At 44.0% G+C, this 14,766-nt stretch overlaps 1 protein-coding gene across 1 annotated transcript in view; it reads right to left on the minus strand.

Moving 5' to 3' along the window:
- Positions 1 to 14,766, minus strand: part of LOC133539249 (coiled-coil domain-containing protein 40-like) — a 64,597-nt gene that overhangs the window by 18,205 nt on the left and 31,626 nt on the right. The window contains exons 8-9 of the mRNA XM_061881421.1: positions 12,676 to 12,797; positions 3,827 to 4,070 (exon numbers count right to left, since the gene is read on the minus strand). Coding sequence (XP_061737405.1) covers positions 3,827 to 4,070; positions 12,676 to 12,797 — 366 coding nt within the window. The remainder of the gene's footprint in view (positions 1 to 3,826; positions 4,071 to 12,675; positions 12,798 to 14,766) is intronic.

Genomic DNA, 14,766 nt, shown 5'->3' on the forward strand with positions numbered 1-14,766 from the left:
AAACACCACCCGAGTGTCTCTCGTGTCACTCGCGGTGGCATAGAACTCCTTGGCGTTAATGCGGATAATTTTGCGGGACACACGGTGGTTCAGTCCACGAATGTGATGTATTCACTGACACAAATTAGCCTCAAGCTCGTCGCTCACTTTCTTCCTACCTCCATCAGATAAGCGAGCCCGTTTACCATTGATTGCCGACTGATATAGTACTTTGTAGTCCTCCCTTTTTTGTTTCAATTCTTGTACACGTTTTGGGTAAACGTTAAACTGCCTGGCCGCTGCCAAACCAGAATTCTGCTCCGCATACTTCACAACCACTAGCTTGAACTTTTTAAGTCAAACTTTCTGTTCTTCTTCCCCCTTAAAGTATTCCCGTCCATCAGTTGTGGTGTACCGGTATCCTGTTCATTAGACTCACTGCTACTGTTGCTTGCCATGTTGAAACTTTTCCTCGTGGGTTTATCGTTGTCGTTGAGTGTGTTACGTTATATGTGGTGACCCATTGCAATATGTTGATAACCCAGATTCCCCACGTAACGTAAGCCATTAAGGCACAGATTTCGTTAGGCCTTTGATTGTCATGTAACTCTCTGGTCTCCACGTGTCTGCTGTTATCGTAATTACCAATATTACTGCACCTATGCTTTTCATTTTCGTATATAAATTGGACTTAATGAAATCAATATGATTTTAATCTAAATTATGCAAATAACTGCCCATGAGCAGCTATTTGGACATCGGCGGTTATTAGGAAGAGGCGGTTAATTCACAAAATTGGGTCAGACTCAGGGCAGATATTAGGACATGGGCGGTTATTTGCCCAAGGGCATTTATTTTGTAATATACGGTATTTATTTAATTTTTTTAAAGGGGACGTATAACACAAAACCAACTGTTCTTACCTATTGGAACGTGTTTTTATTTATTAAGAAGCATCCATCCCACACATTTGAAATCAAACCATAGAGCCATTGCAGAGAGTTTTACAGAACAATCTTGCCTTCCTTCATACTACCTCCAAACGAGTGGTTTGGAATTTGCTCAAATGGTAACGTCAAGGTATATCTCCTTATATGGTAAAGTTTAACCCTAAGAGTTTTGCGCGATTGTAGACCAACGTTGTAGACACTAAATTCCTTCCCTATTGGAACATGTTTTTATGTATTAAGGACCTGCATCCATCCCACACATTTGAAATCAAACCATAGAGCCATTGCAGAAATATTTACAGAACAAGCTTGCCTTCCTTTATTCCACCTCCAAGCAAGTGGTTTGGAATTTGCTCAATTGGTGACGTCAAGGTATATCTCCTTATATGGTAAAGTTTTACCTGAAGAGTTTTGTGTGATTGTAGTCCGACAATAAGTTCCTTCTTTTACTCTATCTTCTGGTTGTACGGCAAACTGGCTCATACATGCACATGCATCCGCCGGTGTTGCCATTTCTAATAAAAAATAGCATATGGTTCGAACTTAGATCTGTCAGTAGACTCGATACGTAAGTGCTAAAAACTACAACATGGCTGACGGTAAGAAAACGCATTCAAAGTGGTGGCACCTAAATAAGACTGCCTACAAAACTGTGCATCCTATAGAGATGATCAGAAAGAGACTTGCAGATGGTCTGTAAAACAAAAAACTAGCAGCCTGCTCAGTGGCTTTGTGGTTAGAGGGTCCGCCCTTGGATCGGTAGGTTGTGAATTCAAACCCCGGCGGAGTCATACCAAAGACTATGAAAATGGGACCCATTTCCTCCCTGCTTGGCACTCAGCATCAAGGGTTGGAATTGGGGGTCGAATCACCAAAAATTTAAGATGTCCGATATTATCGGCCTATAAATGCTTAAAATGTAATATCGGAAATAATCGGTGTGGAGAGACGGAGCCGACGAGCCGACAGCGGGATAGGACAGACAGCGGTCTTACCCGAGATGGCGGCCAGGAGGCGGAGCATGCGGTGGAGAAGAGAGGCGGGGCGCACTCGGAGCGACGCTGCAGCAAGCCGAGTTAGGTGCGTAAGCGACAGACCTGCTCTCAATCTCTGCATCTTCTGCTGCAGTATAAAAAGGGAGAAGGAGGAACAAATCGCGGCAGAAGTAGGATAGGAAACCAGCACAGACAGCAGACTATGAAGACGACGAGATTGACCCAGAGAGAGATGAGCCCCCGCAGAAGACGCAGCCACCGGCCACCGAAAGGTGCGCCGCAACGAGCAGGAAGGAACGGCGCGCTAGAAATTGGCGCGACCAACTGGCAAGAAAACTCATTCATTGAAATAATATATGAGAGTCAAACCTGCTACCATGCGTCTTGCATCGATGGTCACGGAAACCCACACGATGACGGCTGGAGACCTGTCACAATCGGTATCTGTTTCAAAAAGTAAATTAATGACTGTACGGAGCGGTACATATCCAGTAAAACATGGACATAGGGAGCAGTACAGAGCAGATGCGTCTCCCAGTCAGCAGCCCCTCCCCTCTCCCCACTCTAATAACGAAAGTTCCTTGGGTGAATAATGAAAACTCACTGCACCGGTATGTTTTAGCGCTTTCATGGCGAGTTTACTCACAGATATAAGTAAGAAATTCACAGTACTTTATATTAGAAATGGCAACAGTGGAGGATGAATGTCCCATAACAAGAAGATAGTGCAAAGAAGAAGCTTATCTACTACGTTGTGGCACTGACTACAAAGGCGGAAGCGCGCACATTTTAAGGACTTATGCAGATCCCAAATACAGATCAGCAAGTACGAGAAATTAAGAAAAGTTCCTTTTGCATAATATTGTGAAATAAAATGCCAGATAATGTCTTACCTTATGGACACAACATAATAATACGCGTATGTTGATGCACAGTACAATCCATCAAGCGGTGTGGCTTCACAGCTTACCAAAGTCGTACTAATACATTTTTTCGCCGCGTGTAATGTTCTATATTTTCAATGGTACATGTAAAATGTTGGTGTGGTTTAAAGTTAAGTGAAAGTACCAACGACTGTCAAACACACTAGGTGTGGTGAAAATAATCTCTTTGATCCCCCTTTCTGGGAGGTGAGGGGAGCAGTGAGCAGCAGCGGTGGCCGCGCCCGGGTATAATTTTCGATGATTCAACCCCCGATTCCAACCCTTGATGCTGAGTGCCAAGCAGGGAGGTAATTTTGGTATGACTCGGCCGTGGTTTGAACTCACAACCTACCGATCTCAGGGCAGAGACACTTATCTCTTATGTGCTACTGCTATCTACTGGTCACACTTGTCATTTCGGCATGTACCAAATAAAATAGCTTGGAGGTCGGTAAGCACAACCAAAATGATTCCGTACATTAGGCACTAGGGTTATAGGGCTCACTGTTGAGTTTTGAGAAAATGAAAGGAACATTAAAAACATTTTTTTTAAAAATCTACTTAATTGATTTTAATCAGTCCCACATTGCTAAATAGCTAAATATTTTTTTTTACCTTCCAAAATGCTAACAACACACATACAGAGGATTTTCGCCTGTCCATCATCTTATCCTGCAGCAATGTGTGGAACTGTCAGTCTGCACGTCCTTCTGACCCTGTGCTAAATAAAATATTACATTGTGCTTATATAATTATTATTTAGTTTGTAAGCGTTTTGATGAGCAGCGTACATTTTGCATATAAATGAAAACACGCAGAATGGCGCCTTAGCGGACGCAATCGACTTGGAACACGTTTAGTCGATCAGCTGTGTGTTTTAGTGCACGCAAACCTTCGTTAAATAGGGTGCGATATGTTTTTCCAATTAGTTGGATGATGAATCATAATTAGTAAAGCCTTCTAAGAGACTTCAGTCTACCTTGGTGAGCTCTGCGAGGATGCGCTCCGTCTCCCCCAGGGCGCGGACGTAGGTGCTGTACTGGGCCTGCAGAGCTTCATGCTGAGCCTGTTTTTGATTGATCATCTTTTTGGAGACGTCACAGTCCATCTGGGAGCAGTTCAGCAGCATGGTCAGCGTCTCGCTCCTCTCCTGAAGCTCGGAAATTGATTTTTTGTTGCCGTCGATCTCTCTGTCCAGCACGATCACCTGATGCTCGGCTATGCTGTGAGGAAAACAGGAGGCTTGTATGTCAAATTTGATCAAGCTTAGTCATGAATTTCATAACATGGTAAACCAACAGAGGGTACAAATAGGTTGGGACCAACGGGTTTAGACCCTAAAAGGCAGACTCAGAAATCACAAAAGAAAGCAAAGTTGCTGCGTGAGACCAATCAGTCTATACCAGGGGTCTCAGACATGCGGCCCGCGGGCCGAGACATTGATTTGCGAGTTTTATATTAATGGCGCTTGACAGCGGCATGCTTGCCAACCCTCACAATTTTTCCGGGAGACTCACGAATTTCAGAGCATCCTTTCTCTCAAATTTCTGTTGATCTCTTACCCAAACACCAACGTTCAGAGGGTGCCGTAATGGTGCTGCCTTTAGCGCCCTCTACAAGCTGTGCATATGTTGTATCTGGCTTTTGAACATACACATATGTGACTGCAAGGCATACTTGGTCAACAGCCATGCAGGTCACAATGAGGGTGGCCGTATAAACAACTTTAAAGGGGAACATTATCACCAGACCTATGTAAGCGTCAATATATACCTTGATGGTGCAGAAAAAAGACCATCTATTTTTTTAACCGATTTCCGAACTCTAAATGGGTGAATTCTGGCTAATTAAACGCCTTTCTGTTTATCGCGCTGGAGGCGATGACGTCGGAATGTGACGTCACCGAGGTAACACACCCACCATTTTCATTTTCAACACATTACAAACACCGGGTCTCAGCTCAGTTATTTTCCGTTTTTTTGACTATTTTTTGGAACCTTGGAGACATCATGCCTCGACGGTGTGTTGTCGGAGGGTGTAACAACACTAACAGGGAGGGATTCAAGTTGCACCACTGGCCCGAAGATGCGAAAGTGTCTGCCGCCAGACCCCCATTGAATGTGCCAGAGTGTCTCCACATTTGACCGGCGATGCTAAGGCAGACATGGCACAGAGATGTATGGATAACCTGCAAATGCATTTGCAACGATAGTCAACGAAATCACAAAGGTGAGTTTTGGTGACTGCCAGCTAATCGATGCTAACATGCTATTTACCGGCGGTGCTAAAGCAGACATGGAACAGAGATGTATGGATAACCTGCAGATGCATTTGCAACTATATTACGGTTCCTTCCACCCACATTTAATGCAAAAAAAACACTTACCAATCGACGGATTTAAATTGCTCCAGTGTCAAAAGATGCGAAAGTCCTGATCGTTTGGTCTGCACATTTTACCGGCGATGCTAACGCAGCTATTCGGCCATGCTGTGGCTATGAATAGCGTCAATAGCTATTCGCTCAATAGCTTCAGTTTCTTCTTCAATACTATCATACTCCAACCATCTGTTTCAATACATGCGTAATCTGTTGAATCGCTTAAGTCGCTGAAATCTGAGTTTGAATCCGAGCTAATGTTACTATATCTTGCTGTGGTATTCCCATTGTTTGTTTACATTGGCAGCACTGTGTGACGTCACAGGGAAATGGCCATTGTCTTCGCAGAGAGCCGAAAATAAGGCACTTTAAAGCTTTATTTAGGGATATTCCGAGACCGGTAAAATTTTGAAAAAAACTTGAAAAAATACAACAAGCCACTGGGAACTGATTTTTATTGTTTTTAACCCTTTTGAAATTGTGATAATGTTCCCCTTAAACACTGTTACAAATATGCGCCACACTGTGAATCCACACCAAACAAGAATGACAAACACATTCTGCAGACACACGTGTTGTAGAGGACATTGAAAGGCAGTGCTATCACGGCACGCCCTAAATATTGTTGGCCGGGCGAAAATCGGGACAAATTCGGGAGAATGGTTTGCCCCGGGAGATTGTCGGGACGTGCACTGAAATTTGGGAGTCTCCCGGAAAAATCGAGAGGGTTGGCAAGGATGTTTTTAGGGCAGGAAAGCCATTCAAAGTAGGTGAATTCATTAAAAAGTGCATGTTAGATTTTTTAGGAAATGTTTTCTTGCAGCCCAGCCTCACCAAGCTTCTGCACCCAGTGGCCCCCAGGTAAATTGAGTTTGAGACCCCTGGTATATACCCTATTTTCTGGACCATAGGCCGCACCGGATTATAAGGCGATGAATGGTTTACTTTTGATATTTTTTTATATATTAGGTGCACCAGATTTTAGAGCGCATTAAAGGATTCATATTAAGAGATGTCCTATAGTGGCTTCTTTGCCGATATCCGATTTGCCGATATAGTCCAACCCTTGATTACCGATTCCGATATCAACCCATCCATCCATCCATTTTCTACCACTTATTCCCTTAGGGGTCGCGGGAGGCACTGGAGCCTATCTCAGCTACAATCGGGCAGAAGGCGGTGTACACCCTGGACAAGTCGCCACATCATCGCAGCCGATATCAACCGATACGGATATACATAGTCGTGTAATTAAGACATTATTATGCCTCATTTTGTTGTGATGCCTAAACAATGTAACATTGTTTTTCAAAATAACTCAACTCAAGTTATGGAAAATAAATGCCAACATGGCAGTGCCATATTTATTATTGAAGTCACAAAGTGCATTATTTTTTTTTAACATGCATCAAAACAGCAGCTTGGAATTTGGGACATGCTCTCCCCGAGAGAGCATGAGGAGGTTGGGGGGAGCGGGGTTGAGGTTAGAGGGTAGCGGGGGGTGTACATTGTAGCGTCCTGAAAGACTTAGAGCTGCAAGGGGATCTGGGTACTTGTTATGTTGTGTTCATGTTGTGTTACGGTGCGGATGTTCTCCCGAAATGTGTTTGTCGTTCTTGTTTGGTGTGGGTTCACAGTGTGGTGCACATTTGTAACAGTGTTAAAGTTGTTTATACGGCCACCCTCAATGTGACCTGTATGGCTGTTGACCAAGTATGCCTTGCATTCACTTGTGTGTATTATGCAATTGGGCCGGCACGCAAAGGCAGCGCCTTTAAGGTTTATTGGCGCTCTGTACTTCTCCCTACGTCCGTGCACCACTCCATACAGCGGCGTTTTAAAATGTCATACATTTTACTTTTTGAAACCGATCCCGATAATTTCCGATATTACATTTTAAAGCATTTATCGACATCTCTAGTATAATACCCTATTTTCTGGACCACAGATTGCACTGAAATTATAAGGCGCACTGCCGATGAATGGTCTACTTTTTATCTTTGTTCATATTGTCATAAAATGGTTTCTAAATGTAAAAGAAACCACTTGTGGTCTCTATAACATGTAACGTTGGTTCTTTGGCCAAAATGTTTTATATATTATGTTTTACAGATCATCTTCCAGCCGCATTCTGACTGTTGCTTCCAGAGGTGGGCAGTCTTATTTACGTGGCTCACCTTCGGCAGCGTCTTCTCCCCGTCATCTTTGTTGTTGCGGTGTAGCGTGCAAGGACGGGAGTGGAAGAAGAGTCAAAAGATGGCGCTAACTGTTTTAATGACATTCAGACTTTACTTCAATCAATAACGTAGCAGCGTCTCCTCATCCGGAAACAACAACACCGGAAAAGTGTCCCGTGAAAAACTAAAAACTACAATTCCTTGTGTGAATAATGCAAACTCACTACACCGTCGAGATGCGTGGATAGGCAATTATATCATCCGTAACCGCATTACCAAAGTCGTCATCCACCCGCCGTCCACCCGATCCAATATTTTATCAGAACCGCAACCGCCCGCTACCCGCCCGTTCAATTACATCAGAGGTCGGCCACCTTTACCACTCAAAGAGCTATTTACACCCTTTTCACAGAGTAAAGAAGACAATGGGAGCCGCTAACATTCTCGTGTATATCCAATGGTGTTCATCCTGTTGACAAGAATAAGGGCGTGCCGTGAAGCCATTGCCTTTTACACCTTCAACAACTTGTACAAACCGATTGTTAGCAACATGTTGTATGCAGCTTCCGCAATCACACGTACAAGATTGAAAGGCATACTGGGTGATACAGAGTACGCTGAAGGTTGTGATATAAACAATTTTAACACCCGTACTTATATGCGCCACGCTGTGAAGCCACACCAAACAAGAATGACAAACACATTTGGGGAGAACATCCTCCCAGTAACACAACATCAATCAATCAATCAATGTTTACTTATATAGCCCTAAATCACTAGTGTCTCAAAGGGCTGCATAAACATAAACATAAACGCAACACAAAAAATACCCAGAGTCCTTTGTCACCGTGACACTTCCTGAATATATTTTACAACCCCGCCCCCCCTACCGACGCACGGTGGCGGGTGTTTGCTGCTAGCGGGGTGTATAAAGGTATTTTTTGTGTTGTGTTTATGTTGTGTTACTGGGAGGATGTTCTCCCGAAATGTGCGTCATTCTTGTTTGGTGTGGCTTCACAGCATGGCGCATATTACTAAGAGTGTTAAAATTGTTTATATCACAACCATTAGTGTACTCTGTGTCACCCAGGTTGGGGGTGTGTGTATAATAGCCAAGAGTCACGGATACACGGCATTATGGGTAGTCCCTATGCTGCGTTTATAATGTGCCACAGAGCTAATGCTCTCAAGACATGTGCTTGGTGTGGGTTCACAGAGTGTGGCACATATTAGTAAGAAGTTTAAAGTTGTTTATCACAACCATCAGTGTAAAAGGTATGGTTGTTGACCAAGTATGCATTGGAATTTCGTGCAAGAAGCAGTGAAATGCATGTGTCCTACCGGCACGCAGATAGCATGGTGTAAAAGTGAGCACGATGACAAGCTGTAGAGCAGTGGTCCCCAACCACCGGGCCGCGGACGTAGATTAATTATTTATTATTATTATTTTTATCACACTCAATTTTTTACTGTATGGTAAGCGCAGGGGTGAGAAGAGGTTTTAAAATTATTAGCGCCTGCTTACTTTTACCGCATGCTTTGAATAAGCACAGGAGTGACAACAGGTTTTAAATTAATTAGCGCCCCGGCTGTTGCGATCCGCTACTTGGATCACCACATATGTTTTATACTTCCAGTTGTTGTATCACTGTTCTACACTCTTACTTCCTGTTTAGTCAGTCACCATGGTTCCTCATTGATCCCACCTGCTAATCACGGTTCCTGCACACCTGTCACTTTTTGATTACTCACCTATTTAAGCCCGTCCCTTTTCGTCATTCTTTCTGGGACTCTAATTTGCCTTCGAGCAACATTCACGACTGTCTACTACCTGTATGTATTTTTTCGCTATCTCTTACGCTAAGCCACTCGATATTCCAACTTTCATGCTGAATGTTTTTTGTTTACTCTTTTGTGTGCTTCGTGCCAAGTATAGTTTTTGTATTTTCTATTCCTAGCTTTCATGCTAGCGCCCTTGGTTTATTTTTGTCTGTTAGCTCCAGTGTTTTTGTTCATAGTCTGTTTTTGTTAAGTGTAATAAATCATTTAAACTTACCGTTGCTGTGTTCATGCCGACGCATCCACAAAGGGACCAATTTGGCATCACTATGCCAACCAGTCGTAACAGTAGAGTCCCAGCAAGAAAGAAAAGTTCCTTCGCGTCTGGCAACCATGAGGAGACCTTCGACGAAGGCACATGTAGGGTATTCCGAGCGATGGAGGCTGAAACTATCCGATGCAATCCAGACGATAGCATGATGTGGGACTTTGAGGGAAACCTGGTTCCGATTGATGCTTCCGGGTCCGGTGAGTTTCCCTCCCGCAGCGCTCGCGCTCATCCGCGTAGGCGGAAGCCGCGAACGATGGCTTCGTGCCGCGTCAGTGACTTTCCCACTCCATGCCTCCCTCCTCATAAACACAGCAACCTACAGTCAGCATATAAGACCCCTACACCATTGTTTGTGGACCCAATAACACACTTTGCTAACAGTTTTACCGACTGGGCAAATTCCCAACTTGTGTCCCGCGCAGATGACGTCATTTCGTCGACGCCCCCCGGTAACGCAAACCCGTCCTCCGTTGATGACATCATCAACGAGGAAGTTTTTTTTGAAGATTCTCTTTCTCATCCATTTTCTAATGACAATACCATTAGTAATAAAATACAGAATTACCAGGACATTTTTGTTTTTCATTATTCTGGTAAATCCCATCCATCTGTTTTTTCAACTCCACCTGTAAAACCTCATTCTCCGCCCAAGTCCAAGGTTTTTTCTCCCTTTTCAAAGGGACACTCTGGACAATATAGAGGGGAGGAGTCTGCCCGCCTCCAAACCTCCCACCACCCTCCCTTATGGTCAGTCCCTGACCACAGGGAACGGGTCTGGGATTCCCGTCTGGAGGGGGGGCTATGGCCTATAGCTGTGTTGCGGAGGTAGCACAGACGCTATCTGTTCTTCAAACTGTCAAACCGCAACCTCCTTTGAGGCCACCCTTACCTGTTTTTCGGCCCGTTAAACCGCTAGGTCCTCCTTGGCCGCCGCCACCTGTATTCCGCTTAGCTCTTCCTCGTAGTCCTCCTCCACCTGTGTTTCCCCCGGCCAAGTCTCAACGGCCTTGTAGACCTCCACCTGTTTTTCCCCCGGCCAAGTCTCAACGGCCTTGTAGACCTCCTCCACCTGTGTTTCCCCCAGTCAAATCACAACGACCAAGTAGACCTCCTCCACCGGTGTTCAGACTTGCGAGGTCATTACCTCCAGCACGTCCTCCACCACCGATGTTCGGCACTGTTCCTAACCTGGTCCACACCAGCTTCGGTCTCTCGCCTGGTTCACACACCAGCACCGAATCCTAGTCTGGTTCTCACGCCAGCAATTGACTCTTTCCTGGTCCTCGCACCAGCACCTGTTCCTAAGCTGGAACCCACTCCAGCACCAGCTCTTAAGTTGGAACCCACTCCAACACCTGCGTCGACGACTGCGGTTTCCACGCCGACTACTACGCCTTCTTCCACGACGCCGACTACTACGCCTTCTTCCACGACGGTGACGACTACGCTGGCCTCCACGACGGCGACGACTACGCCGACCTCTACGACGGCGACGACTACGCCAGACTCCACAACGCCGCCTTCTTCGGCTGCTACGCCTGCTCCTCGGCTGAAGCCAACGCCTGCTCCTCGGCTGAAGCCAACGCCTGCTCCTCGGCTGAAGCCAACGCCTGCTCCTCGGCTGAAGCCAACGCCTGCTCCTCGGCTGAAGCCAACGCCTGCTCCTCGGCTGAAGCCAGCGCCTGCTCCTCGGCTGAAGCCTGCACCTGATCCTCCGCCGGCCTCTGCACCTGATCTTCCGCCGGCCTCTGCACCTGATCCTCCGCCGGCCTCTGCACCTGCTTCGGCTGCAGCCCCCTCACCTTCGTCTGCTGCATCCAAGCCTCCTCCACGTCTGCCACGGGTGTGGCCTTAGCGAGGTCGTCCGCCTCGCCGGGCACCTCATCCTGCAAGGCGACCACTGATGTGGCCTTTTCGAGGTCGGCCGCCAAAACTCTTTCGGCAGCGGCGTTCCATCCGCCGCCGCCACATTGCCTGTCCTCGGTGGATTCGGGGACACGCGACCTGGCGACCCTCCGCTATGGCCTCCCTCCGCTCTCCCTTCTTCTGTGGACTGTCTTGTTGTGGGGAGGGGGTTCAAGTTTTTTCTTTGTTTTTTTTGGACATCTGGAATCTGTTTTTTTTGGGGGGGGATACTGTTGCGATCCGCTACTTGGATCACCACATATGTTTTATACTTCCAGTTGTTGTATCACTGTTCTACACTCTTACTTCCTGTTTAGTCAGTCACCATGGTTCCTCATTGATCCCACCTGCTAATCACGGTTTCTGCACACCTGTCACTTTTTGATTACTCACCTATTTAAGCCCGTCCCTTTTCGTCATTCTTTCTGGGACTCTAATTTGCCTTCGAGCAACATTCACGACTGTCTACTACCTGTATGTATTTTCTCGCTAGCTCTTACGCTAAGCCACTCGATATTCCAGCTTTCATGCTGAATGTTTTTTGTTTACTCTTTTGTGTCCTTCGTGCCAAGTATAGTTTTTGTATTTTCTATTCCTAGCTTTCATGCTAGCGCCCTTGGTTTATTTTTGTCTGTTAGCTCCAGTGTTTTTGTTCATAGTCTGTTTTTGTTAAGTGTAATAAATCATTTTAACTTACCGTTGCTGTGTTCATGCCGACGCATCCACGAAGGGACCAATTTGGCATCACTATGCCAACCAGTCGTAACACCAGTGTTTTTGTTCATAGTCTGTTTTTGTTAAGTGTAATACATCATTTTAATTTACCGTTGCTGTGTTCATGCCGACGCATCCACGAAGGGACCAATTTGGCATCACTATGCCAACCAGTCGTAACACCGGCGGCTATTCAAGGAAATACGATATTTTCATTTGAACATTTAAAATGTTGGCGTTGTTTACTTGAGACATATTGCCATCATAGATCAACCTACATGTATTTCTTATGTGTGACTGCCATCTACTGGTCACACTTATCATGTACCAAATGAAACAGCTTTGAGGTGTGTAAGCTCAACCAAACGTATTCATTACTGTAGGCAAATTCAGGTTATAAGGCAGACTGTCGAGTTTTGAGGGGAAAAAAATAATTGTATGTGTGCCTTATAGTCCGGAAAATACGATACTGTACCCGACAACAGCCAATTGTAAAATGTGCAGCATTTTTGTGGCGGTTTTGAAGACAAAAGAAGCATTCTCACTGTACAGCCTCCTGCAATGTGCCAAATTCTTCATCTTGTCTCCTCATGCTCAGCAGGCTGCTGTTCCACTGCTGCAGCAACTGTTTCTGTGCCATCGCCAGAGATTCCATTTGCATTTCAGCCTAAACACACATTCATAATTTTAGGGTTATTCCGTCTGTTTCTGCAACCTTGACCCCTGCAATCAATATCGAACTTTTCCTTGTATCTATCCTATGTACCATTTAGCCACTAACAGCTGTTAAAAAGGTAAATAAAACAGCAAAGCAAGCGGTTTAACCAGTATTTTTGCACAATACTGTATATAACAAAGTAAACAGGTGTGTACAAAAACATTGCCTTCAGATACAAGTCAGCCCACTATATTTTTCGGACTATAAGTCGCAGTTTTTTCATAGTTTGGCAAGGGGTGCGACTTATACTCTGGAGCGACTTATGTGTGAAATTATTAACACAATACCGTAAAATATCAAATAATATTATTTAGCTCATTTACGTAAAAGACTAGACGTATAAGATTTCATGGGATTTAGCAATTAGGAGTGACAGATTGTTTGGTAAACATATATATAGCATGTTCTATATCGGGGGTCGGCAACCTAAAATGTTGAAAGAGCCATATTGGACTAAAAATACAAAAACAAATCTGTTAGGAGCCGCAAAAAAATGAAATGCCTACTACATACAGATAGTGTGTCAAGACATATAAATTGAATTAAGATGACTTAAAGGAAACTAAATGAGCTCAAATATAGCTACAAATGAGGCATATTAATGCAAAATGTACACACAGCTAGCCTAAATAGCATGTTAGCATTGATTAGCTTGCAGTCATGCACTGACCAAATATGTCTGATTAGCACTCCACATAAGTCAATAATGTCAACAAAACTCACCTTTGTGCATTCATGCACAACATTATAAGTTTAGTGGACAAAATGAGACGGAAAAAAAAGTGGCGTAAATCATGTCTTAGAAAGTCAGGGAAAGTTGTACATGTAAACAAACTAGGGTGAGTTCAAGGACCGCCAAAATTAATAGGACAAAACAGCGCTCGCCAAATACTCGAATCAGTGAGGCATGTTTAATATAAACAGTGTGCTTTATAAGAATTAGGGAGGTTTGTGTCAGGTTTGTCCTCCTACAGAAACCAAATTAATGTTTTTTTCCCCTCATCATTTCCATTTTTCATATATTTTGGAAAAAGCTCCAGAGCCGCAGGTTGCCGACCCCTGTTCTATATGTTCTAGTTATTTGAATGATTCTTCCCATAATATGTTAGGTTAACATAGCAGGCACCTTCTCAGTTGGTTATTTATGTCTCATATAACGTACACTTATTCAGCCTGTTGTTCACTATTCTTTATTTATTTTAAATTGCCTTTCAAATGTCTATTCTTGGTGTTGGGTTTTAACAAATAAATTTACCAAAAAAATGCGACTTATACTCCAGTGTAACTTATATATGTTTTTTTCCTTCTTTATTATGCATTTTCGGCCGGTGCGACCTTTACTCCGAAAAATAAGGTAACTCTAGTTGCAGTCAGATGTTTACATTTGATGGAGAAAAATAAACAAATAAATTATAAATAAGATATATATACATATATTTTCATATATATATATATATATATATACAGTTGTGATCAAAATTATTCAACCCCCACACAATTTTGGTGTTTTAGCAAGTTGGACATTTATTCCGTATTTGGTTTATAGTCATATCAACTAAAGATGTGTCAAATAGACAAATGCAACTTAAATTGTAACACTGTATTTTACAAAATACCAAAAAAGCACATTTTTCTTAATACCTCATTGACAAAATGATTCAACCCCCTAGTTACATGCATCTTTAGTACTTAGTAGAACAGCCTTTGGCAGTAATGACATCCTTCAAAGGTGATACATAAGCGGACACAAGCTTCTTGCAACCATCTACAGGTATTTTAGCCCATTCCTCTTGGGCAAAGGCCTCCAGTTCATTCATATTCTTGGGCTCGCGTGCTGCAACTGCCTTCTTCAAGTCCCACCACAGCTTTTCTATAGGATTTAGGTCTGGCGACTGTGAAGGCCACTCCAGAGTCTTCC

Source organism: Nerophis ophidion, linkage group LG20 (assembly GCF_033978795.1).
Source record: "Nerophis ophidion isolate RoL-2023_Sa linkage group LG20, RoL_Noph_v1.0, whole genome shotgun sequence".
Lineage (NCBI taxonomy): Eukaryota > Metazoa > Chordata > Actinopteri > Syngnathiformes > Syngnathidae > Nerophis > Nerophis ophidion.